Genomic DNA, 23502 nt, shown 5'->3' with positions numbered 1-23502 from the left:
CCCTCCGCTCTGAACCTGACCAAATTGACACCTATGTCCCATGAAACTTCAACACCCAAGGAGCAAAGCTATCAAAGATCTCACAGAAATTAGCGTACATGAAAATCATGAGCAACAATAAACCCACCTACAACAGAACAACCCTCTCCCTCCTTGACACCAGCAGATTCGCAGTAGAAATGATATCATCAACCCTAGAAATAAATGCAACCATTTGGTGTAGCTGCAGGAGTAAAGACATCTCAAAAAATATACAAATGTTCCTGTATAAATCACTTAACAATGCTTACCGAATAGGAGAATTCTGGGAGACCATACCAAACTATAGACACAGAGCGTTCTGTAACCAATGCCCAGGGGAACTTGAATCAATGGAACACATCCTAACTAAATGCAATACCCCTGTCAGCAAAATAGTCTGGCAACTAGCAAAAGACACATGGCCAACAAAACACAGACCTTGGCCTGCCCGCATATTGGCCTCATCCTTGGCTGCAGCACCATTTCCCTCCCAAATACAATTCAAACAGAGCCACCAAATACTAGGGACAAGGCACATCCAAAGAAAGGAGCATCACGCCTCCTTAGAATCCTAATATTCAAATTGGTGCACCTAATATGGGCAATGAGATGCGAAAGAGTGATATGCGAGTCAACTCACAGTGAAGACTCAATAAAAAGAAGATGGGTAAATGCCATTGACAGACAACTACAGCTCGATCGAGCACTAGCAAGTAAGACTAGACAAGACACTAAAATGGAATCAAAAGTAAGAAGCACATGGTCAGAAGTATTATCTAATCAACACCAACTCACCCACAACAACTGGGTAACGAACCTTGAGGTTTTAGTGGGTATCGCGCTACCCAGGCCCTCGCAGACCGTGGCAACCAGGTAGTCAGCAGAGTCCCACACTATTTTACGAAAGTGAAGTGTGCGTAAGTAGCATTTTCCCTCAGATGACTTTCCAGCAAAGTTTCTATAAGTGTTTACATAGAGCTCGATGGAGTCAGTTGCTGTGTAATAAACTCACTTTTCCAAAAAATAAAAATAAAAAAAATAAACACCATTCGGACTTTCAAATAAGTCGCAGCAAATCAAGATTGCTGTTTCTGAACTCCAGCCATTGCCAGTGGCCCTGCGCATACTAATGATATATATCATCAGGTCTTGAGTCTGTGCCCAATGAGTCTGAGTGTTGACATGGACATGCCATGTGCTCCATTTACCGACAATATCGTCCTCTGTCACCACATCAACATCAGCAGAAAGTATACATCGTTTATTGATTCTTCAGGCCCAGGACTAGAGCATGCTAATCTCCTACTCGCAGAAGCCAGCCATATAATTTACTTCATGTCTCACCTGCCCCACGATTCACCTCAGACTCTACTCTTTGCACTTTATCGTTTGCGCCCTGCCAATCTGTGGATCTTTGCTCATGTAGAGATTCTCACTGGTGTCAAGTCCTTGAAGGACCTAGCTATCTATGGTTGCTCGAGTTAGATTGTATAATACTATGACGCTCAGTCATGTAGCCAAGCGTTCTTCAAGCTCATTGGTCATGGAAAACTCATGGTCATTTTTCCATGTGCTGGACATCACTTCGTATGTTTGATATTCGTGTTTATAATATGGATTATAATTGTTTTAGTGCGAGGTCAACAACACCTTCTGTTTCTCCTCGGGTGCTCACTTGAATACGACAAGACTCTACAGTTCCCAGCAGCGCCTGTTTTGTTTAGTGAGACCCCTGATCGAGATATGTGTGCTGGAATCTGGAGGCAGGCATCATGGCTTAGCCCTTTGGCGAAACCCTCGCTACTCAACATGGTTTACACCACTCAAGCAATAGCTGATCATGTCACTTTAAGTTGTTGATACCTTTGTCGAACATGAATTTGCATCACAATTGCCTGTGTGCTAGTGTGCAACTGAATGGAGGAGTACGAAAGGGGTGTTACGGTGCAGAGGCTGTGATGCTTTCGACTCTGCCAATGCATCATAAGTAGTATGTCAGAGAACGATAGACTTTATTTGCACATTAAAAAACCAAGCATTCTGCTACCCTCAAGCTCTCTCGCTGCAAAATCCCCCTTCCTCAGTGAGTCAATGATGATACATACAAGTCAGGTTCCAGAGTCGGATGAGATGGATTCGTTGTTCCATTGATGCTATTGGGTGTTTTTTTATTAAAAGGATTTTGCAGTCAAGCAGCAGTAGCCCTGAAGTGGTTTAACTCAGCAATTGACCGCTGTATGGATGTTGTGCCATGCAGTCAATGAATTCATGTACGTATGTTCTCAAGGGTTCGTGCCACACTTGTATCATGTAATTTCCACAGAGCCAGACCACATTATGCAGCCTAAAAGAAGCAAAAAATCTAGCACAGACTGTCATAGCTTGTGGTTGGTCCCACACATATACTTGAATGCAGCTTGGGCTATTGCTGTGGAAATTTTTCTGTCATTGTTTGCTAGGTGTTAAAAGAGAGCTCCTTTGGATCAGTTTTCCATATCACTCACCCATCATGGATACTACCCCTTGAGCTTCATTTAACGACCTTCCAACCAAGATCGTTACTATCATCGCAACATATGCTGCAAAACCCTCTTTTACTCAAGACCAGGAATATGAGCCGATGGATCTATATTCAACCGCTTGTCAACTTTGTCTTGTCTCCCATGCTCTTAGGCACGTTGCATTGCCCATAATGTTGCACACTGTATTGCTGGATTTCGAGAACATGCCAGTTTTCTTGCATGCTCTACGCATGCAGAAAGAATATGCTCAAATACATCCTTCTCTCTGTTTTGAGTGCGCACCTTGCATATGCAACATCTGGATCGGAGACTGTGGGGATATGCATCCCTCAAATGCTCCCATGTACAGCAGCTTTACCTCTGAAGCTGTGTCAGACCTTGACCTCATCGCTCCGGTACTCCTTAGTGCATCACTTGCAATCGACTTTTCATGTCTGGACATCGTGGCATCCTGCATGGAACTTGCATGGACCCACATGGGAAATTACGTGAACTGTGAATGTTTGCCACTTCTGTGGAGCACAAAAACATTAACACTATCAAGGGTGACCTGTGACTCATGGAAAATGGCAACACTTGGCCCAGGATCAGCCTTCCTGGCATCCATCACCCACCTTATTGCCCTCCCTTCTGAAGAGGATGACACATTTTTACATATCCTTTATCGGAGTAAGTGTGCTGTTGGAACTCAAAACTACATTATACCTCTGTGGATAGTGCACGTCCCGTGGGATGCTTTTGAGGCTCTCGAAAATGTCTCTTTGGTTTTCCCCCATGTCCAACTCCCATTCGCCATGTATGAATTTACTGTCGCACTGAACTTACATGTGGAACTATTGACATTCTCTGTTTCCATGCTGAAGGGCTGGCAGCACATCCCCACAGAGATACAAGGCTCCGCAGACACCAAAGAGGGTTATTTTTTGTTGAAAGACACTGATGCTGAGGTGTCCAATGAAGATTTTATTTCCTTGGACAACATTTGTGTTGCGGTATCTGATTGTCCGGTGCACTTTTGTAGTATGATGACTTGTGGATCTTGTCTTTATCCAGATTGGCAGAAAGTTTGGGCTTCTGGATAGCAGACTGAAGGGAGATGGGTGTTACAGTGATACAATTGATATTGGTACACATAGATGTTCAGGACTGGCCTCCTGCAGTAGATGGATGATCCTGTATATATGTTTCTTGGCACTGATTACTATTGGACTTGTCAATACTTACTTTGTTATTTGTGAAAGCTTACTATAACATAAAGCAAGTAAGCAAACTGTAATCTCGAAGCTTAGTGAAGCTCACATGTATTATGTTTCTCTTTAGGGTTCGGGATAAAATTATTCAACAAATTATTAGCCTGCTTTTTAGCCAGGTGGTTCTTGGGGAATTATTAACTAGCGGATTATTAGCCACTTATTAGTGGTCACGTGATGTTGTTTTTAGCAGGCAAAAAATAGCTAACAACCTTAGCTAATTAGCCAGCATCTCATTCCCATACTCCCAGCCACTCGTTATCGACATTGTCAGTCTCAGCCTCATTCCTGACCTGATCGACGTTGTACCTCTGATATATGATGCATAGGTAGCCACCAGGAATTATTAGCATTATTAGCATGGTATTTTCTGGGACGAATTATTAGCGTGTTATTAGCTTGCTAATATCTCACTAATTAGCACCTGGCTAATAAACAACAAGTTTTCTCCCAAACCCTATTTCTCTTGCAATGAAATGATCAGTCGGACCAGGCTCGTACCCACCGCAGCTGGAGAGGTTCGAGGGCAGTCTACAAATAATTTTAGTATTCTGCCTTGATAGATCACATGACTAAGACTATTCAAACCCAGCATAACCTTATCCCTCAACCTCTCCAGCAGTGGCTGGCATAAAACATTTGTAAACAAATGTCAGCCACCTCGATAGTGTCAAACAGAGTCTGAAAATGTATTAAATTGTATAGGGTATATGTATATTATTGTGGTATATCGAAATTAGTGTTACTAGTAGTATGGCATCCAGTGCACCAATAGACGATGTCCTCGACAACCTTCAGCTCATTGGAATCTCAGTGTCACACTTTCTGCTGGAGCTGCTTGCCAACAAGAAATATATCAATCATATTGCTGTCAAAGATATCCTACACAACAGACAGCAAATTGTTGATGCTCTTTCGATGAGTGCAGAGGAATCTCTGAGAACCAAGCTTAAATGGGCTATGGATCTCATCAAGGACATTTGTGTGCGTGAAATGGTGGTGCTGTCAGTGAAGGAGAGTGGTTATCAGTTCGATGTGGTACATACAGCACCAGAGCAATTAGAGGAATTTCAGTATTGAGGAACTGGCTAAAGACATGGAAAAATTTGCACCTGTAACATGGGACTTCCTCGATACAATGTTGTCCGCAAGAACACAGCAAAAAATTGGTGCCATAAAAGACTGCGATGAGCATCAGCTCATGGCAGGCATGGATAGTGATGAAGAAGCCTATTGGGAGGAGCTTGGTGAAGGAGATCTCGAAGGAATCATTTCTGGACTCGCCAATGATGCAGAATCGAGTCTCGAGAATCAGCAGAAAGCCAAAGCTTTGCTGGTGTGTACTAATCCTGTCAGCCTTTAAATAGTTGGTGATTAATCTACAGAGAAAAGTTACGGTTTTGAGTATAATGATGAGAAGCACAAACCAGAGATCCAATACCTTGCAAAGCTTGGTGGAGATGTTCCTGCAGTCCATGTACACCCCACAAAAGGTGATCGAGACGCTCAAACGAATGGTAGTTTCTGTGTCTGTCAATGCAATCTTCGCAGCTACACGCTCATTATTGGCGCAAACTCACCGCACACTCCACTCGCTTGGACAATCACTCCTCGCTGCCTATGTGTATGACAATTTTGACGTCGACCTGAAAACTCATGAGCACAAGATCAAAAACTCAACTGAATCACTGAAACATCTTACATCCAGCTTAATGTTCCCTCTGCAGCACTGCGCTTCACAAGAAGATCTCAGATGTTCTGAGGAGCTATGGCTGAAGTTGTCTCTCAACCTTCGAGCAGAAGTGTTGCTGAAACAGGGGTGGAAGGACTTGCTCAGCCTTCAACCAGACACACCAAATCTAGCAGGACTTACCCGTCGTGACCGCTTTAATTCCTGGAAGTTTCTCACCTGACCTCATAACATATTGACCACCATACTTCATGCAGTTTAAAGACCGGCTGCATGAACCAGAGCTCGTTGAGGGCATCCCCATCGTCAAAACACCCACTATGGCTGCATTAGCAATGGATGTTAGCAACTCTACTGTCGCTGGAAATATACAAAGTGTTATCAACTTACTCAAGCAAGGCGGGATCACGGAACCTGATATCTTTGATGATCCTGAGATCCCCGATATCTCAGAGGATGCCATTATGTTTCATGGTGACCTGGGCACAGGTGAACGACTCCAAGCAGTACAGCAGTGCTGTGCAATTGAAAACTCACCTTGGGATTGATTCCAACATGTTGTATTTGTCCCAGGAATGTTCCATTTGAAGATGGCGGCTGCAGACTCTATATGGCAAACATTTCTGCAAACGAGTGCAACACGTCTCGATGAGACAAGTCTCATGCGAGACGTGGGCATTGTAGAAAGCTGATTTCTGCTGGGCTCAGCAGAAATTGTACTACCTAGACAACAAATATTTAGGTAGATCTTAGCACGACCTAGTCTGCTATACTTGCAGAGCAAGTGTGTTCGATCCTATAGGGGTAGCTGATTGGTATTAGTTTAGATAGTTAGTTATCAATAATAGGAAGATAATCCAAAGCTAAGAACTACTTGTCTGAAGGGAAACTGTTGGGTCCGAAAATATCGGAGTTGGGTCAGGCGTCAGACTATGCATCAGACTGTTGGGAATGCGTCAGACAGTAAAGGAATGTGTCAGAAGTGTGTCGGATTGTTGGTCAAATGAGTGTTGGATGTGTCGGAGTGTTTCAGAGAAAAAGAGTGGATAGATATTTCACAATACAATCAAGTACTACTAATATCTAATGACTTCCATCCTACTACTGAGTAGGGAAAAGTAAGTAATGCAATAGGTAGGAAGTACTAGATATTAAATAGTGACTATGTAGAAATTCGGAGTGCTATAGGCGAGAGTAGTAGCGATATTTCAGGTCCAAAATCCTATGTAATAGGACATGTGGTACTGCGGACCATGAGAAAACATGTAATAACACTGTATACAATGCTTAGCAAGTCAAAAGGAGTAAATGTGCACCTAGTGGGGATAGATGCGACTGGACAGGACATAGGGAGGACTGGTCCGATGCACGGGAATGTCGGGTCAGGCATCGGGTCAGGATCAGACATGCGTCGGACCGTCGGAAAGTGCATCGTGTCGGGATCAGACTGTCAGACTCAGGTCGGGGTAGTCGGAAGTGCGTCGGACAAATACTGTTTGACATCAGTATCAAAATAGCTGGTTCCGAGCCCAGCGCCGCGACCATCGTTACAGTGTGTTGCGTCCCAAGGAGACAGGCCTTTATGGGTTGAAGCCAGGGTTTTGCTGGATGCATCAGTTGATTGGCTATGATGGCAAACATTGCCAGACCGTCGACAAGCTGCACGTCGCTCGCCACTGGATGACCAGGATAATATCTGGTATGTCCATTCCCTTTCAGAATGATCAATGCTGATTGAGAGTCCATGCGACCATGATGACTCACCATTCCAAACGACTCTGTCGTACAGAGTCCCCATGTATCTCCAGTAATGAGGTTGTCAACCTCTGCTTCCTTGAATTTTGATGTCATGTCTGATTAAACCATTTGATTTTCTCTCACAGTTCAGGTGGAAGGCAACTCTGCAAGTACTTTGCAGCTCCAATTGCATCCTGGATGCTATCAAAGAAGATGAGGAACTTTTGTGGTACTTGATCCCCTGGTGTCCAGCCTGTAGGTACAAGGAATCCCAGGTCAGCGTATTATGAGAGAGAATATCTAATTTTGCAGGACACAGATTTTGATATTTGGTCGATCCGTGGACATATGGACCATCAAGAGATTATCCGAACGCATATGAAGCAACCTCTGCACATCTCGTAGGGTATCTGGTGTGAGTGTTGCCGACATGATCATGAATGGAACGTAGCAAGGTAAGATGTACCGCAAGCACTCCAGCTCTTTATATTCATTGCAAAACTCTCCCCAGGATGTGATACAGTGAGCTTCGTCAAACACAAAGCCCATTATCTGTGATGCAAATGTTGGCTTCCACAGGAGCTTTTCAAATTCTCTGCCGGGCTTCACCAGCTGCTCAGGGCTGGTTATAATAGCGCGGTAGTGCATGTCTTCAATATCCTGTAAGTGGGGTGAGCCAGCTTTGGTGAGCAAAACAATACACAGACTTGCTCGGAAGTTGACAAGGCTCGCTGTCTCAGCTGATATAGATATACCCTTGATACCAGCTTTCCCAAGGAAGGTGACACTCTGGTGTCCGAGTTGGTTGAGTGGTGTGATGACTATTTGAACACCTGTGTCTGTGAGTGCAAGTGGTGACATTTGTTTACAAATGTTTTGTGCCAGCTGCTGCTGGAGAGGGATAAGGTTATGCTGGGTTTGAATAGTTTGAATAGTCATGTGATATCTATTGGTCCCGCGTCTGTCTATTTTGCATAACACTAATTATTTGTAGACCTCTCCAGCTGCGGTGGGTACGAGCCTGCAGTCGGACGCCGTGTGACTAGGACATCCTCCATGACTAAGCATCTTGCCCGCTATATATCTGCTCAACACACTAGTACTGTCGATGGCTATAGATCTCAATGTTCGTCTAATTACTTATTTACTTACATGTCATTCGCTCCTCCACCAGCAGTTTAACGCATAAAGTCTTGTATATCAGCACGTCTACACCAATTCAACATCATATGCAGATGTTCCGAGCTCCAGCGAATGGCGAAAAGCTAGAACTCATCTGCGCAATGGCAGTCGCAATCCGCCACAGGGCACATTCCACGCGACCGTGCACCATCTTCGCCAAAGAACCAGTCAAGAATATGCGATGCATGTCCACCGTGTCGACATGTCTGGCAGATGACGATTGCGTCATCGATTGTGTCTGGGATATCAAGTCAATCTAGCTCCCCTACTTGTGTACACGAAGGGAGATATTACCTTGGTAAGTGGCTTGCGACTGTGCGAGCCCAGCATCACGCGTACAATCTGGAACGATGCTTAGTGTCATCAGACAGACCGAACACCGCGGGAGAGCACGGCTGCAGTGCGGACATGCAGTAGGCTAACGACTCATCCAGTATCAGTACTTCTCACATTCAAAAATAACAGCACCCACCCGTCCCTTCTGCGTTTCGCCCAACACAGGATTCATTGGCTTCGAGCAATAATTACACCGAATCAAGATCTGCTTCGGAGCCCAATCAAAGGGCGCCAAATCCCCATTCAATACCGCCTCTTGCAGTATCCGTCCCCGCTCAACATCAAATGCAACTCGGTGATGGAATAGCTTAAAGCCATCCAACAAGTCCCTATATGTATCTAGCCACCGCTCCGCTCGTGCGTCAATAAACTTAGCAGGACACACATGGCTAACAAGAATAGCAGCAGTCTGCGCATCGCCCGTGCTGTCAACGTAGCTCTGTAAGATGTCCATACCTGAGGGGGTGAGCCCAGTGATTATGAGGCCCTCGATGTCACCGCGTGTACAGGCCTGATCGGTCGTGCGTGTAAGGTAGGACGAGAGCGCTTCGTCTTCCAGAAACTGGAAAGCAATCACAAGACGCTCCCGCAGCGGAAGTGATCCTTCCTCGAGAACCTTGGACCAGTCCTTGGAGATAAGTTGGGTAAGCATAGCACGGAAGTATGGATCTTCGAGGCGGACAATAAGACGCTCGGCATGGACGCGCAGTTCATTAGATAGGGTGCTTCCAGCGCTGGGGACAAGTGCTGCAAGAGTACCGGATACTAGATTGTGCATCTCATCTAGGACATCATATTATTATTGAACAAAACAAAGACAGAAAGAGAGACGACCGCACCTTTACTCCGCATTAACAGCTCCAGCGCCTTTTGATACTGTCGCGTGAAAACAAGCCAACATGCAGCTCTTGGCTGTTGCCCCTCCTTCTCCCACCTACACGAGAAGCTCAGTAATGAAAACCACAAATACATAAATGTTAGCCACCTTCTGATCTCACGGTTCATTTCCTCCTCTCCAATACCCCACCCGCAGAGATGCAACGCAAACTGCCTCTGCTCAAGCTTTTCTGTGCTGCGGACAGGGGGTTTCCACGGACGTCCCGAACCCGATGTCTGTCGAGCACATAGTGCAGCAACGGCAGTTGTGAAATCACCATATGCCAAATCATCAGGAGGCTGTCTCAATCGCGCCAAAGGGTCAAGCACAGCAGGAGTAGATAGCGGAGAAAGACTAGAATCCCCCGGAGAAATTTGGGGTATCGTCAAAAGGCCGTCAAGGACGCTAAAAGATGATGCGCTCGACTCAGAGACCTGAGGTAGCGGTGCAAATCCTTCCCATAGTCCAAAAAGTCCTTGATTTGAGAATTCATAGCCGTGTAATCTTGACGTCGGCGAGCATACAAGTTCACGGGAATCTGTGCGGGAGATGAACATCCAGAGTTGAAGATGCTCTGATGTAACGCACGATGTATCCAATCCCATAGCTCAGACAGCATCGTATTTGAGCAAGGATCTCCCTGTACGACTTGGGCATTATGCTTGGCCTGAAAGAAAAAACAGTGCTCAGAGCCCACATGACGTGATACTAGAATTATACAACTCACGCTTGCCAGCCCATATCCACGAATAGTGCGCCGACGCATAATCATCGAGATATCATCCTCCACGGCTTGATGCACGCTCCGTAAAGTCTTCCCTCCCGGTGCACTCTTCTTTCCACCTTGTCGATGGCCATTTGATTTGGGCTCCTCCACAGCCTCAGCCCTGCTAGCCATCTGAGCACCAGCACTACTCGACGGCACAGACAGCTCAGACTGGTCGAGCGGGTAGTGTCGGAACGAAGCTGGACTATACGTCCTCGCTTTTATCGGCTTAGATAGTGCAGATTTGACTTCCAGAGCCGGAAACCCATCTTCATCACCCCTCCCAAACGCCGGCAAACTTGTAGTTCGGTCACGCCCCCGAGAAGCTGTGGTTTCTTCAACATGTATGTCCCAGGGCTGTGGTGGAGTTCCACGGTCCTCAAAGCCCGGGAACATCTTGCATCCCAACCCAGCACCAATGATAAGGTCCCCACGTGGACTCCAAGACGCTTGTTTCGGCGTATCATGCACAGCATAGAGTTCAAGATCCCCATCCTTATTGACGACCATAACCTCCGAAGTAAGCGAGAATGCGCGCTTACTCGGAACAAGCGCAAAAGATGCAAGTGGTTTACGAAAGCTCGTCGCTTCAATCAAAAAACAACGCATCAGCAGCACGCACACAAGACCGACAAACCAAACACAAACTTTTGCGCGTATCAGAAAGAACGATCGCCAACGCCTCCTGCAATTCCACATTACCAATCTTCATCCCATTCCCATTCCCCGCACCAGCACTACCAGCAGTCCAAGGCGCCCAGGACCTCTTCGCAGCCCGAGTCTGCGACGATTCCATCGATCTCTCTTCATCAGAATTATTCTCGCTCCCTTGCGCCTGTTGCAGATCCCAAAACCGCACATACGACGAATCCTTCTCATGCGCTGCAAGCACGCCCCTCCTCGAGCTCGAAAACTCGATATGATCGACAAAAGACCCAGACCCAGCGCGTGGTCTTGCACCATCAGCGGCTGCATCTTTCTCTGTAAACATAAGTAGGGGATGTAAGAGGCGTCTTGCGTCCCAGACAGTTATGATCCCGTCTCCACAACATGCAATCTGGTGCGGGTCGATTGGAGATGTCGCTATGCCGTAGACTTTCGTCGCGACATTAGTAGTTGCTGGTACTGCGCTCCGGAGGTCGAATAGCCTCAGCCACCGCGCTGATATACCAGCCAAGAGCATATGTGTAGATTGTGGGAGGAAGGCGAGGGCTGAGACTACTTCTGTGGGTGCATGTTGCTGCAACACGCGTCCGTCAGTCCTATGATGACCAACTTCAGCACGCGCTATGCGAGGCTGTGGACGCGCTTCTACTGCGTCTTCTGTTATATTTGAGGTGGTGGGTTTGGAGAGTGAGAGGAGGGGCGTGGCGGATTGAATATCCCAGATGATGAGACTGGAGTCTCCCCGAACTTTGTCGAGGCCGACTGCTAGGTAGTTGGGGTCCGCGTTACAAAACGCGAGGGCGTTACATGACCGGGTGTTGCGCACCGGAAGCGTGACGACGGGACCGCTTGAGAGGACGTTATTCCGAGCGACTTTGGTAGCTTCAAGTCTGATGAGGTCGACACGTCCAGAAGCTGATCCAACAGCAAAAAGATCATCAAATGCAGGGTCAGGAGACCAAGCGAAACACTATAGATGGAAAGGCCAGGGTACTTGAGTTGAGCTAAGCCTTTCGAATAGGGAGCTCACCTTCATGAACTGCAAGTCATTTTGTGAAGTTACATGTCGAATTTCAGAATCTTCTGGTGCCCATTCGTACATTGTCATTTGAGAACCTCCTCCGACCATAAACTTGTTCTCCCATCGTGGATGCCATAGTAATCGCTTTTCCGCCTGGGCGGAAGGAGCCATGTTCACGGTCACCGAGCTGTCCGCAAGTTGAAGCTTGAAGTGATTATCCCAAAAAGGCAGTTTTGCCGATGGGCGAGGATTTGAAAGAGCCAGAAAATAGTAGACATTGAACGATAGTAGTACACTATATCGCGGTACTGTATATGCTCTACACACCATATGCTTCATCACAGTCTAATCAAAACCAATACCAAATTACGGCTAATTTTACGAAACGCAAATACTTGGACTCAAATTTAAAGTGGTCTAATCAACATCCATCTCCGGCGGCCCAGGAACCTCCTCCCCCTTCGGCGGCTCCTGCTCTCCCTTCGGTGGCCCCTGCGCCCCCGCATCAGGTGTTTGTGTCCCACTTTGCGGTGTCTGCGTCCCAGGTGTTCCCTCCACCTTCACAGGCTTAGGCTTAGGCTTCGTCAAAATCGGAATCGCGAAATAAATCACATCCTCCCTCTTCTTCGCAATCTCCGCACTCGTCAATACAGGGTCCACATTCTTTGGTCTCTCAGCTTGTCGTGCGTTCTGGTCGTCGAGCCACTTTTGGACCGTCACGCATTTTTCCACGACTTTTTGTTTTTCGCTATCGGCGATGTGCGCAAATTTCTCGTCGGCGGAGGTCGCTTGGGAGATGTAGTCGTTGAGGGTTGCGCGGAGTTGGGCCATGGCTTTGGGTCGCTCTTCGGCTTCGCGGTAGCGCGCGACGATGGGGTCGCCGACTGCTTTGAGGGCGTCGAGTTTGGCGACGTATGCAGATTTTGTCGCATCTTCACCTTCGTCGGAGTATAGCCAGTCCTCAGCTTCTTGGAACATGACATTGAGCTTCTCTTTTTCTGCAGCCTGCGCGAAGGATGAGTAGCGCTCATCGAGCTTGGCGCGCATGTCGTAGACATATTCCTCGAGAGCATTCTTGCGGTCCTGTTGGTAATCATAAGCATGCGGCAACTCCATTAATTTGTAAAACAAACCTCCGTGTCCATGACAAGCTTATCAGCAGCGTGCATTTCCGCCTCCAGTTCTTTAGTTTCTCAACGACACTTGGTTCAAGCGACGAAGTGCGAGTGGAGAATGGAATTTCATTCTTCTTCACGTGTCGCTTCTTCTTTGGTGCCTCCCCATCCACTTCCATCGCCTCCTCACGCTCCTCCACCTCTTCCGTGTACGCATTCTCAAAAGACATGATCCCATGTAAATTCAACCGCGTCTTCAACTTGATGCACGTAAGGTCGCCATTCGGGGAAGGCGGGACAGCTTTTGCCGTGAATGCTGCAATCTGCGGGTTTATTCCTCCTGGGAGACCAGCAGGCTCTGCATATTCAGCATCTATCTCGAACGGCTCCTTGCGGTAGAAGGTAAGGATTTTAGTAGATGGGATACCGTTTCCACGAGGGAAAACGACAAGCTCGGTGTCATCATCTGGGTCCGAGGCAGCGCGCTCCCAGCACACCTTGATCGGGTACTGGTTGATGTCGTGCACGTGGAACTCGCGCACGCGGAAGGTAGGGGATTGGAAGGCAGCTGCGAAGGTAGCACCACGAGCGATGGCTTCGTCTTGGTTGATGGTGGTTGAGAGGAACTTGCCTCCGAGGGCTGCTTGGATGCGGGCGCGGACTGCAGGGATACGGGTGGTGCCACCGACAAGCTCGACGGTGTCAATATCGTCAATGGTGAGTCCTGATTCGGCGAGGGCTTGTTGGAGGGGTGCGGCGATGCGATCGAGGACGCCTGAAATGAGCCCTTCATAAGTGTCACGGGTAAGTTTGGATGAGGCGTCAATGTCGTTCATGAGTGATTCGACATTCAAGGGGGCCTCGTTGTTAGCTGAAAGGACCTTTTTCAGTTTCTCGCAGCCAACGAGAAGACGGAAGGTTGCTTTGGGGTTGGAAAGAACGTCGATGTGGTATTTGCCGTTAAATTCGGCAGCAAAGTACTGGATAAGAGCGTAGTCGATATCACGACCACCCAGGTGGCGATCGTAGGCAGCTGCTTTGACAGACAATTGACCTTTGGCAAATGCGACGACTGAGACGGACATGGAGGAATGTCCAACATCAACGAACATGACGTGTCGTGGGTTTTCTGGGTCGGGGAGATCAAGCTTTGTGATACCGTAACCGAGTGCGACAGCAGTTGTGTCGTTGATGAGACGAAGAGCATTAAGACCAGCAATTTGTGCTGCATCGATCATTGCTCGTCGCTGAATATCGGTGTACCATCCTGGGACGGCAATAACGAGATCAGAGACTGCGGTCTTAAGCTCGTTTGCGGTGATATCACGCAGCTTGCCAAAATACATTGCAACAAGCTGGGTAGCAGAAAAGATCTGCTTTTCGCCACGATATGTTACCTAGGATGGTGAAGATCAGGATAAAATCAATTCAAATTTTATCAGTAGCGAACCTCTACGCCGATTGTTCCTCCGACATCGACGAGGGTCGCATTGAGAAATTTCTTCTCTACTTCAATATCTGTATCCTGCAGTGTTCTACCAATGAGGCGCTTGAGGCTGCCTATGGTGTTCTTGAAATTTGAGGTCTCTTGAGTTTTTGCAGATTCACCGATAGAACGTTGTTTGGGGCCAAATGCCACGAGAGATCTAGAGATGGAACGGGAATTAAGAATGGAGGGATCTGATAAAGAAGAAACTGACGGTGTTGCACGGTTAGAAACCTCGTTTACAATGATATCGATACCTCGATTTCTAGCTACGCCGATCTTTGGATAAGGAGTTAGTACATTAAAGAGATCTAAGCGATGATAAAGAACAAACCTTGCTGTGGAGAGTACCGAAGTCGACACCGACGACAGACATTGCTGCAAAGTGAAAGTGATTCTAATGAAGAGAGTTAAGATCAATGATGTGAAGCCGCAGGCCTGACTGGATTTTTAAATACAAATTCAAGCGCGTTTGAATATACATATCTCTTTTAGGCAATTTCACCATTATTCTACAAAGTTCGATGCTTTTCTTAAATACATAAGGAGGCAGTATGTTAAGCACTTAGCTAGATATAATAATAATAATAATTAGGAGGACTTGAAGCCTTCAGCTGGATAAATCTTAATCGAGTTTGACTGGTTCTCATCAGATTTCTTTATCTTCTTGACTCCCATCTTCCAAGCCTCGTTGGTACAGCATGGTTTTTCACTATCAATTTTTAAATCCAACTGATCGATCTTAGGGATTAAAACCAAGGTAAAACCATCGATTTAAACAATTTCGGACCGCAAAAAAATGTCAGCCAGGCAAAATAAAAAGCGCAAAGGACGGAACAACAATAACCGCGAACGAACGGTCACCACGTTTACAGAGGACCCAAACACTTCTTTCCTTGTTCCACTACCAAGTGAAGAACCTGCTCTAATGTCTTCACCTTTCTCTGTTGCTTCTACATCTGCTACCAACAATCCCAACAACAACTTTCAGAATTTCGGAATGTCCTATAATTTTCATGCGCACGGACCCAATAGTCAGCCGCAGCAGGCCCAACAGCAACAGCAACAGCAACAACAACAACACCAGTTCTTCTCTCCACAAGTCATCCTACCTCCTGGCAAAAACGATCTTGAAGTACTAGAAAATTTAAAATCTATGATCAAGGAAGGTCAGCACGAATTCTATCGTGCAGTTCCTCAGCCCGCTGCTCTCGCTAGCCTCTATTTGGGCCCAACCTCTTCTCAGGTTCCGCCACATCCAGAACAGCATCCTGCCGATTATTACAACCAGTCTGGTTACGATAACTCTTCTGACGACCAAATTCCTCCTTACTCTTCAGATTCCACAAGGAGGCCTACGGATCCACCCGTAGTCAAGAAATCAGCAGCAGCAGCTAATGTGCTTATTTTTGGTCTCGCCCTAACCCTCACGCTTAACCACGTGTTCTTAGAATCCAGACCCTACTCCCCCACCCGGAGGACCCAAACCTGGAAAAAAGGTTGAAGTTTCACCCTTGAAATCCGAAAGAAAGATGTCAACCGGTCCAGATAATGCCGATGTTACTTCCCGAGATGGTCCTCTTTCAGGCGACCATCATGACATTTCAAAAAATGATACACCCCGTCCTCTTGGTGAACGTCCTGGTGAGTATACCACTCGTCCTCCCGTCGACTCTTCAGCACCAAAGTCCACCTACGATGGTAAAGACGATATTAGACGAGACCCCCTTCGTGATCCCCCACTGGACGACAGAAGGGTCCGATTTGATGCGGAACGCCGTCCTCTCGATAACCGCCCTAACGGTAATGACCCTCGACTTCCTCCAAGGGATCAAGCATCCCTTGATAAAGAAAGAGACAGAGAACGGGAAAGAGAACGTGAAAGAGAACGTGAATGGAGTCGTGATCGTGACAGAGACCGTCCTCAATACGGTGGTCGTTCCTATGGACGCAGTCATGCTCCTAGACCGCCCCCAGAACAACGCCATTATGAGCCCCGATATCCATTTGACAATATCCCTCCTCGCCGCTATGATTCAAAAGACGATTTGGATGTAGACAGACGCCCTTCCCTGCGCCCTGACGATCGCGGTTCACGTCCATCTCTCGACGATAGGCGACCGCCTGTTGATGACCGTGAATCTCGTAGTATGGTGGTTGATGACCGCGATCGTCCTAGTCGAGTCACCCCTGACGATCGTCCAACGAGAGTCGCTGGCTCAGTTCATAGTTCTGAAGATCGTACTGTTCGACCTCCGCTTTCACCCGATGACAGTCACCGCATGGCTGATGACAGGCCTGCTCGCCTTGCTCCTGCCGATGTGGCACGTGCGGTGGATGTTGATCGCCCTCGACCTCTTGAAGAGAGAATATCTCAACAATCAGTTCCTTCTCTCCAAGAACGTCTCAGCCAGCCTGGGGCTCCAAGAGTGGAAATCCGTGTCACCCACCAACCGAGTCTGGAGGAGCGCTTGTCAAATGCACCTATCGCTTCAGATCGGCCCCTTTCGGATGCTCGTACTAGCCCTGTAGAACCATCACGTGTACTGCCCTTGAGTGATCGTCCTGCTGCTCCTGCTGACGTCCGTCCGCGTCCACCTGTCAACGATAACTTTGCACGCCCAGCAACTCCTCCCCCTCGCTCCAGTGGGTATGTGGCACCACCTCGGGCGGCATCTGTCGCTCGGGATGACCTCCGTGGACCCAAAGATTCACCAGTTGTTCGTGATGCGCGCGATCTCCGTGCAAGGGATCTCTCACGGGAGAGATCAGATGTAAGACCACCTTACCGCTCGGACCTTGACAGAGGGTTCAGTGATGACAGGCGTCCTGATGCTATGGATAATCGCCGCTACAATTCACCGCCTCCTTCGGACGTTCGAGGCAGAAGTTACTATCCTCCACGGTCACCACCTCGGGCGGACGTACCATTCGAAGCTGATTCTGACCGAAGGTTTGCGACTGCTGATCAGCGAGATTCATTCGATAGGCGGCGTGACTGGTATGGAGCTGCCGACGATGACAAGTCTCGTCCGCCCGTATGGAGACCCTATGATAGAGAACCCCAGAGAGAACGGTATGACCGCGACGCACCACCTCCCAGGAGTTCTGGGTGGGAAGGACGTGAACCAGAACGGAGAGCACCGTTTTCCAGTTCCCCAGTCCGCCCTATTGATTCTTCTCGTCCACTGAGCTCGCGCCTGGGAGATGGATACTTGCCCCCCGTAGACGACCGTTCGTATCCACCGCGAGACTTCGAGCGTGCTCGCTACACAGGTCCAGATAACGACCCCCCCTTTGTCCGTGGCGTCCGTCCGCGCAGCCCGAGTCCGCCAAGAAGAGGCGGCGCGAACAGTTCCTTGGACGATATCCGACCGCCTCTCAAACGTGCACGCGAGGACCCACCGTACAGCGGTGGTGGTGGGTACTACTCACCTCGCAGACCGTCGATGTCAATGAGTGATTACCCACCTCGTTCTGCTGCGTCTCCGCCACCAGGGAGCGGGACGAGCGGTGGGTTCTATGAGTCGCGTGGAGGGCCGCCGCCGTTTAGTGGTGCTTCTGCTGGGGTTGAGAGGGATTATCCGCCGAGAGAGAGGTCTGGGGATGGTGGTCCGTCATATGGGGGTGCGTACGATAGGGATACGAGGCCGCCGAGGTCGCCCCCTCCGAGGATTTATGGACGGCCTTCGTATAGACCGGATCCTAGGGATGATCGCAGGTATTTGCCGCCGCCTCCTCGATCTAGTTGAGGTGTGTGTTTGTGGGTTGGTTGACCTGTGGGTCGCTGATGTTGTGTAGGAATACATGTATGAAGATTTATGTCGTGAATGCGTTTCTTGGTTTCTTAATCTTTTTCTTGTGCTTTCTATTTTTTCTATCATTTCTGTGAGTTGTCATCGCTGTTCGACTGTGCATGGTCATAGTATATCGTACGCAGGTCATATATTCCAGAATCCTATTTTATTCAGAGTTCAACGTTCAGTGCTGCTTTTCATTGTTTCATACGTACTTTCAAATTTGTGAATGGATATTCGACGTTACGTATTTCAGTTAAATTTTGCGATTTACGATTGGCTGCAGCTAACGTTGAGCCCAAGTTACGCGCAAAACTTTGGTCCTAAACGGCACCGATCTCGTGCCAATGATGTGATTCACCCATCCTCTCAAAGTCCAGCACATCCATATATCTGTAGTACCTTGTCCATGTCCCTTCCATCTCATATTATTTACTCTCTGTATCGATATGCCTAGAGGAAATAACAATCGTGGCCGTGGATCTCTTCGAGGCCCAGGTCGTGGCCGTGGCCGTGGTCGCGGACGTGGACGTGGGCAAGGCCATAACGATGATATACCTCGAGGAAACTACCCTCATAGCGAGATGGACGTCGTGGCTCAGTTATGGCAGGAGCCATTATCGAGTAGTGCGTAGGAAACACAAGTATTTCGTCTTATCTTAACATCTATGCAGACTCGTGGAGAGGTGGAATTCCATTTCGCAGTCGAAGGGGACGTCCCGGGCTTGGATCGAGATCTGGATCAGGTACGCCTCAGCGAGGAGGAAATACCCCTCGTCGTGGGATGGGTACCAGAGGCAGAGGACGAGGAGCATCTGACGCTCCCAGAGCACAACCAGGCTTCAGCCACAGTAACAGAAACGCAGGCGCACCTCGTTCTAAACCCCTCTGGCTCAAACCTATTACATTCGTGCCATCTGTGCTTACCAGGACATTATTTCATGAGGAAGAAGATATTCTGCAGCCTGTGGCTGAGAGTGCTGGTATGCATCTGTCTTTTTCTGGTCATTGTCGATTGTCCTGAATGTTGGGTGCGGGATGGTTAGGTCCGAGTGAAGAAAGCCATGTTCCTACTGCAGATCGCGTTACCCGCGTATTCAGTGGAAAAAAATTCCCCCCTCTGCCTCAATCGTCGTCATCTTCAGAAGACGGCGTTTCTGATCACGAGGAAGATCTGGAGGAGATCGACTTTGCTGATATGGGAAAACTGTTTCCTCAGCTTCAACCTGCTCGTGCTTCAACTAGTACCCGAGCTTCACAAGTCGCTTCTTCTTCACATGAGGAGGTATTCACTGGGGTGTATAACAAGAGACATCACTCTGTCGCAACTCCTTTATCCCACCCAGCTCTAGAGGGCGCCGATGTATCACCCGACAAACCTAACCCCGTATCCATTGATGCGGTAGTCAGTGAATCAAACACGATTACTGTACATAGCATCACTACGCTAGAACACTCAACAGCTGCCCTAGCGATAACCAAAGATGACGAAATAGTCATCAATAAACCAGACACCATCCCATCTCCCATGGCACCAATATCAAACGAAATCACTGTTTCCCCTACACGTCTTCCTGAAGACGATGCCCCCACATTCTTTGTGGATACAGAACCTACAGAGCCATTTACTCGTCCCTCCGCTAGTGATGTCGTGCTTTTTGATCGCATCGCCTGGGGTGGTGCTCCTCTTGGAGAAGAAGACGAGCTTATCGTATACGTTGCGCCCAACCCACGATCAAGGCAAATTTTGCCCATTTCCAATATTCCTCGAGTACGGTTACCCATGAGGTCTGTACTGACAGGTATCACCAATCCCATCCAAACCCACCCAGGGCCCGTGGCACACGAAGACACAAACGCTGATAAGGACATCCCAGTTCAGAGCGAAGCTCCGCAGTTCTCTTCTGTTTCGTTCGATTTCGCGACTCCCAACATAAAGAAACAGTCTCATCAGAGACCTGTTTTCACTCCGGGCGATCGCTCAAAAGCGAGGATACAAGCTAGGAAACAAGAAGCCCGAGTAGCTCGCAAGCGTGCGCAACGTCAGGCAATGTTTGGCTCTTTTGGCGCTATGCTTTCTGAAGCTAGATTGAGAGATGCTGATGAACGAGAGCGTAAAAGTGCCCGATGGGAGTCTCGGCGGAAGGACGACTCTGATGTTGATTTTGGTGATGAGGACGAAGATGGGGTCCCAGCAAACGATGGTGTTGATGAAGTGTCTAATGGACTAGGAGGGATGGATTTAGATCCGGACCTTGAACCAGATTTGGAGGCTATGAAAGGCTTCGTTCAGAGCATGAGCGCGGAAGGATCGCGGCATCACACGATGGATGAAATTCAGGATGAAGAGCAGACACGGATTGAGGACGAGCAAGAAGAAGAAGAAAACGGAAGTGATTCCCATGGGAGCTATAGCGACACAAGCGATGAAGAAGACGAGGAAGAAAACGCGGTGTTTGAAGTTGAGGAAGAAATACTTGTTGCAGAATCAGAGGGTGGAAGGCCTCGTGAACCTTCACACTCAGATGATTCTGACGAAGGGGAAGATTCTTCCAATGATGAGCTCAGTCCAAGAGCTAATTTTCAGGCTAGACTCCGTCGAGTTCGCGAGAAATCACGCTCAACGAAGCCAGCGACGGCTGGGGCCGATTCAGCAGAGGAGTCCTCTGATGCTCCTTTCCCGTCGTGGAATCGAGCTGATTCTGACGATGATTACATTGCACTGATAGAGGTATCTCGATTTCCCTCCTTGCACTCCATGAAGGTTGACTTTTTTACCTACAGGACACGCTTGAAATGCATAGCGGTATAGCTGGCGGTAAAGACCGCAAACTACGCAATAAATTATTCCGTGCAATACAGAATGGTCAATTCGACCACATCGACGACTACGAAGAATTTGACGGATCCTTCAGCTATCAGCCAGCGAGTTGGTGCTCTTACCATGTCGTATTGATCAGTTATCTAATCTGTTTTCAGAGCGCAAGAAAGACAAGATGAAGGAAATGCCCGCCGAGCTTCAAGAGATGTGGGAGAAAGATCGAGCCAAAAAAGCTGAACATAAACGAGCTCGCATGGAGGCCCGCCTTCTCGATGCCATCGATCCCATATCTCCGAAGAAAGGTGGTAAGAAGGGGCGCAAGGCGATGTGGGCAGCCGCACGGCTGGATCCGAGGGAGCTCGCCCAAATTCAAAATGCCATTGTGGACATGGTGTCACTGGAGGAGCAGATTCGCCGCTTCATTAGTGATACTAGCGGAAAGAACAACATGGTACTTCCTCCAATGAACAAAGCGTCGAGAAAGGAAGTTCACAAGCTTGCGAGCTCGTTTAACCTCAAGAGTCACAGCAAAGGCTGGGGATCCGGGAGGTATACTACTCTCATCAAGTCCGCGAAGATGCGTGCCATTGATGAGCGCAAAGTCAAGAGTGTCATGAAGAAACACGGAGGCCGGTTTGAGACAATGCCTCGACACAAAGAGGGAGATGAAGTTGGCAAGGTATGTGATTCCTTCCATTTGAAATAAATGCGGCTTACATTCTCGTTCGCAGGCTGCTCCAAAGATTGGACAAACGAACGTCGGATTCAGGATGCTTGCCTCTATGGGATGGGCAGAAGGAGATAGGATCGGTGGCGAAGCGTCTAGTGGGATTGATGCGCCCTTGACAGCTATTATCAAGAATACGAAGCTAGGTCTAGGCGCTACTCGATAGTCACCTTCAGAGCGAACTTTAATCTTTTCCTGACCATATCTTGACCTGAGACTTGATGAAGCACAAGAGGTTCATCGATGCCGGAAATGTGAATACTTCTCGCCTTCACACGTCACGAAGGTTCGTGTCGTGACTCCAGCACACGCATTTCTGCACGCAATAAGAGGCGGCTTCTATATAAAACGTATGGCCTATCGGACAAAGATTGAACCCCAAGTACTTTTGTTGTCCTGGTTTCATCATGATATTGTTTCCGGAACTCTATCAGAATTTTGACAGACATGCATTACTACCACGCATGTCGTTCGTTCAGTCTTCGACTATCTGATAGTTAGCGTTAAGTCTCTTGAGCCATGGCGGACATGAACTCACACCTCTTGTCAACACTCAGTACACATCACCCAGCAGCGCAGGATCTTTCCGGACGTTCATGTTATACCGTTATAAATATATATAATTTTTCTTCTGCCAAATATAGTTGTGTATACGCAGATCCAGACTACAACTTGTTACTTGAATGAAGGGTCCTCGGTCAGTGACGACAACGTCAGCACAAGCTTCTCCCTGGCGCTCGGCGGCGTTGCGTCCGGACCTAGAATCTACGGTGAGCAACAGACGGATCTGCACATGCTTTCTTAGCTCAGGGAGCGAAACAATTTTTGTAGTAAAAAAATCTAGGGTACTTCCCTAGGCATGACTTCCAAAAAACATTTTCCAGATTATACAATGAAATATTCTATACGAAAAACTAAACCATAGGTCAACGGAATATCATTAATATTGAGGATGTTTTATTCCACTGCAGAACGAGATAGATATGGAAGGAATCGACAAAAAGGCACTGTCAGACGTTCATCACGATGGCAGCTCCTTCCCAATCCACGGATGAGTGCCCTAAGTTTGCGAGCCCATGGGGCTTATGACAAAAAGACATTCACATTCATACTCACCTTCAACTTGGCGAAACATATACCCGTCCCTCGTAACGACATCAGTTAGTAGTTCCATCGGCCCTCGGAGCGGTATAGAAGGATCAGGTTGTAAGACCTGTGACGGACGTGCAACAGTCTTTGCAATCCTGGGGTATGGTTGCCACATCCCTATTCAGTCGCGAGTGTATGGATTGCCAGCGCCGTCGTAGTGTAATTCAGTCACGAGTAACTTCGATCAAGTGTAGTATCAAAGAGAAAGGACGCAAATTAACGAATGCTCGCCTTGTACTCTTTGAAAGCGTCTCTTTCTGTCAGGAGTGTGATGGCTGTCGGCCAACATTGTTCTGGACTTCATGCCAACCTATTGCAATGGGGCAAAGGGCCCTGACA

The 23502-nt window shown here is 48.0% G+C and overlaps 9 protein-coding genes across 9 annotated transcripts; 6 read left to right on the top strand and 3 right to left on the bottom strand.

Moving 5' to 3' along the window:
- Positions 1–439: 439 nt before the first annotated feature.
- Positions 440–898, top strand: EDB93DRAFT_1081330 (uncharacterized protein; the record flags this gene model as incomplete). Its single annotated transcript, XM_041445611.1, has 1 exon — positions 440–898. One exon carries the CDS (start codon positions 440–442, stop codon positions 896–898), a length of 459 nt encoding a protein of 152 aa, XP_041309968.1.
- A 1815-nt stretch (positions 899–2713) lies between these two features.
- Positions 2714–3625, top strand: EDB93DRAFT_1248231 (uncharacterized protein; the record flags this gene model as incomplete). The annotated part of the gene is made up of 2 exons (XM_041452686.1): positions 2714–3535; positions 3605–3625. The coding sequence occupies 2 exons, from the start codon at positions 2714–2716 to the stop codon at positions 3623–3625; spliced, it is 843 nt and encodes a 280-aa protein (XP_041309967.1).
- Positions 3626–4546: 921 nt separating this feature from the next.
- Positions 4547–4873, top strand: EDB93DRAFT_1102210 (uncharacterized protein; the record flags this gene model as incomplete). The annotated part of the gene is made up of 1 exon (XM_041447180.1): positions 4547–4873. One exon carries the CDS (start codon positions 4547–4549, stop codon positions 4871–4873), a length of 327 nt encoding a protein of 108 aa, XP_041309966.1.
- Positions 4874–5003: 130 nt separating this feature from the next.
- On the top strand, positions 5004–6031 carry EDB93DRAFT_1239484 (uncharacterized protein; the record flags this gene model as incomplete). Its single annotated transcript, XM_041451638.1, has 3 exons — positions 5004–5094; positions 5186–5671; positions 5748–6031. The coding sequence occupies 3 exons, from the start codon at positions 5004–5006 to the stop codon at positions 6029–6031; spliced, it is 861 nt and encodes a 286-aa protein (XP_041309965.1).
- Positions 6032–7520: 1489 nt separating this feature from the next.
- Positions 7521–7769, bottom strand: EDB93DRAFT_1081486 (uncharacterized protein; the record flags this gene model as incomplete). Its single annotated transcript, XM_041445622.1, has 1 exon — positions 7521–7769. The coding sequence occupies one exon, from the start codon at positions 7767–7769 to the stop codon at positions 7521–7523; it is 249 nt and encodes an 82-aa protein (XP_041309964.1).
- Positions 7770–8161: 392 nt separating this feature from the next.
- On the bottom strand, positions 8162–12374 carry EDB93DRAFT_1223264 (uncharacterized protein). Its single transcript, XM_041451174.1, has 9 exons — positions 12078–12374; positions 11030–12017; positions 10343–10968; positions 10204–10282; positions 9724–10153; positions 9578–9672; positions 8875–9521; positions 8697–8820; positions 8162–8640 (listed from the first exon to the last, which is right to left on the bottom strand). Exons 1-9 carry the CDS (start codon positions 12237–12239, stop codon positions 8486–8488), a joined length of 3306 nt encoding a protein of 1101 aa, XP_041309963.1. The 5' UTR covers positions 12240–12374; the 3' UTR covers positions 8162–8485.
- EDB93DRAFT_1132197 (heat shock protein 70 family) lies at positions 12319–15150 on the bottom strand. Its single transcript, XM_041448991.1, has 6 exons — positions 15004–15150; positions 14884–14948; positions 14634–14829; positions 13272–14580; positions 13202–13251; positions 12319–13151 (listed from the first exon to the last, which is right to left on the bottom strand). Exons 1-6 carry the CDS (start codon positions 15043–15045, stop codon positions 12486–12488), a joined length of 2328 nt encoding a protein of 775 aa, XP_041309962.1. The 5' UTR covers positions 15046–15150; the 3' UTR covers positions 12319–12485.
- Positions 15151–15468: 318 nt separating this feature from the next.
- On the top strand, positions 15469–18421 carry EDB93DRAFT_1248226 (uncharacterized protein; the record flags this gene model as incomplete). Its single annotated transcript, XM_041452685.1, has 2 exons — positions 15469–16068; positions 16121–18421. The coding sequence occupies 2 exons, from the start codon at positions 15469–15471 to the stop codon at positions 18419–18421; spliced, it is 2901 nt and encodes a 966-aa protein (XP_041309961.1).
- Positions 18422–18785: 364 nt separating this feature from the next.
- EDB93DRAFT_160480 (uncharacterized protein) lies at positions 18786–22236 on the top strand. Its single transcript, XM_041455552.1, has 6 exons — positions 18786–19093; positions 19141–19449; positions 19513–21197; positions 21251–21395; positions 21446–21966; positions 22019–22236. The coding sequence occupies exons 1-6, from the start codon at positions 18916–18918 to the stop codon at positions 22178–22180; spliced, it is 3000 nt and encodes a 999-aa protein (XP_041309960.1). The 5' UTR covers positions 18786–18915; the 3' UTR covers positions 22181–22236.
- Positions 22237–23502: the final 1266 nt, after the last annotated feature.

This window comes from Suillus bovinus (assembly GCF_016758785.1).
Source record: "Suillus bovinus strain UH-Sbo-P2 chromosome Unknown EDB93scaffold_13, whole genome shotgun sequence".
NCBI lineage: Eukaryota > Fungi > Basidiomycota > Agaricomycetes > Boletales > Suillaceae > Suillus > Suillus bovinus.
This window is presented reverse-complemented; position numbering and strand designations above follow the sequence as displayed.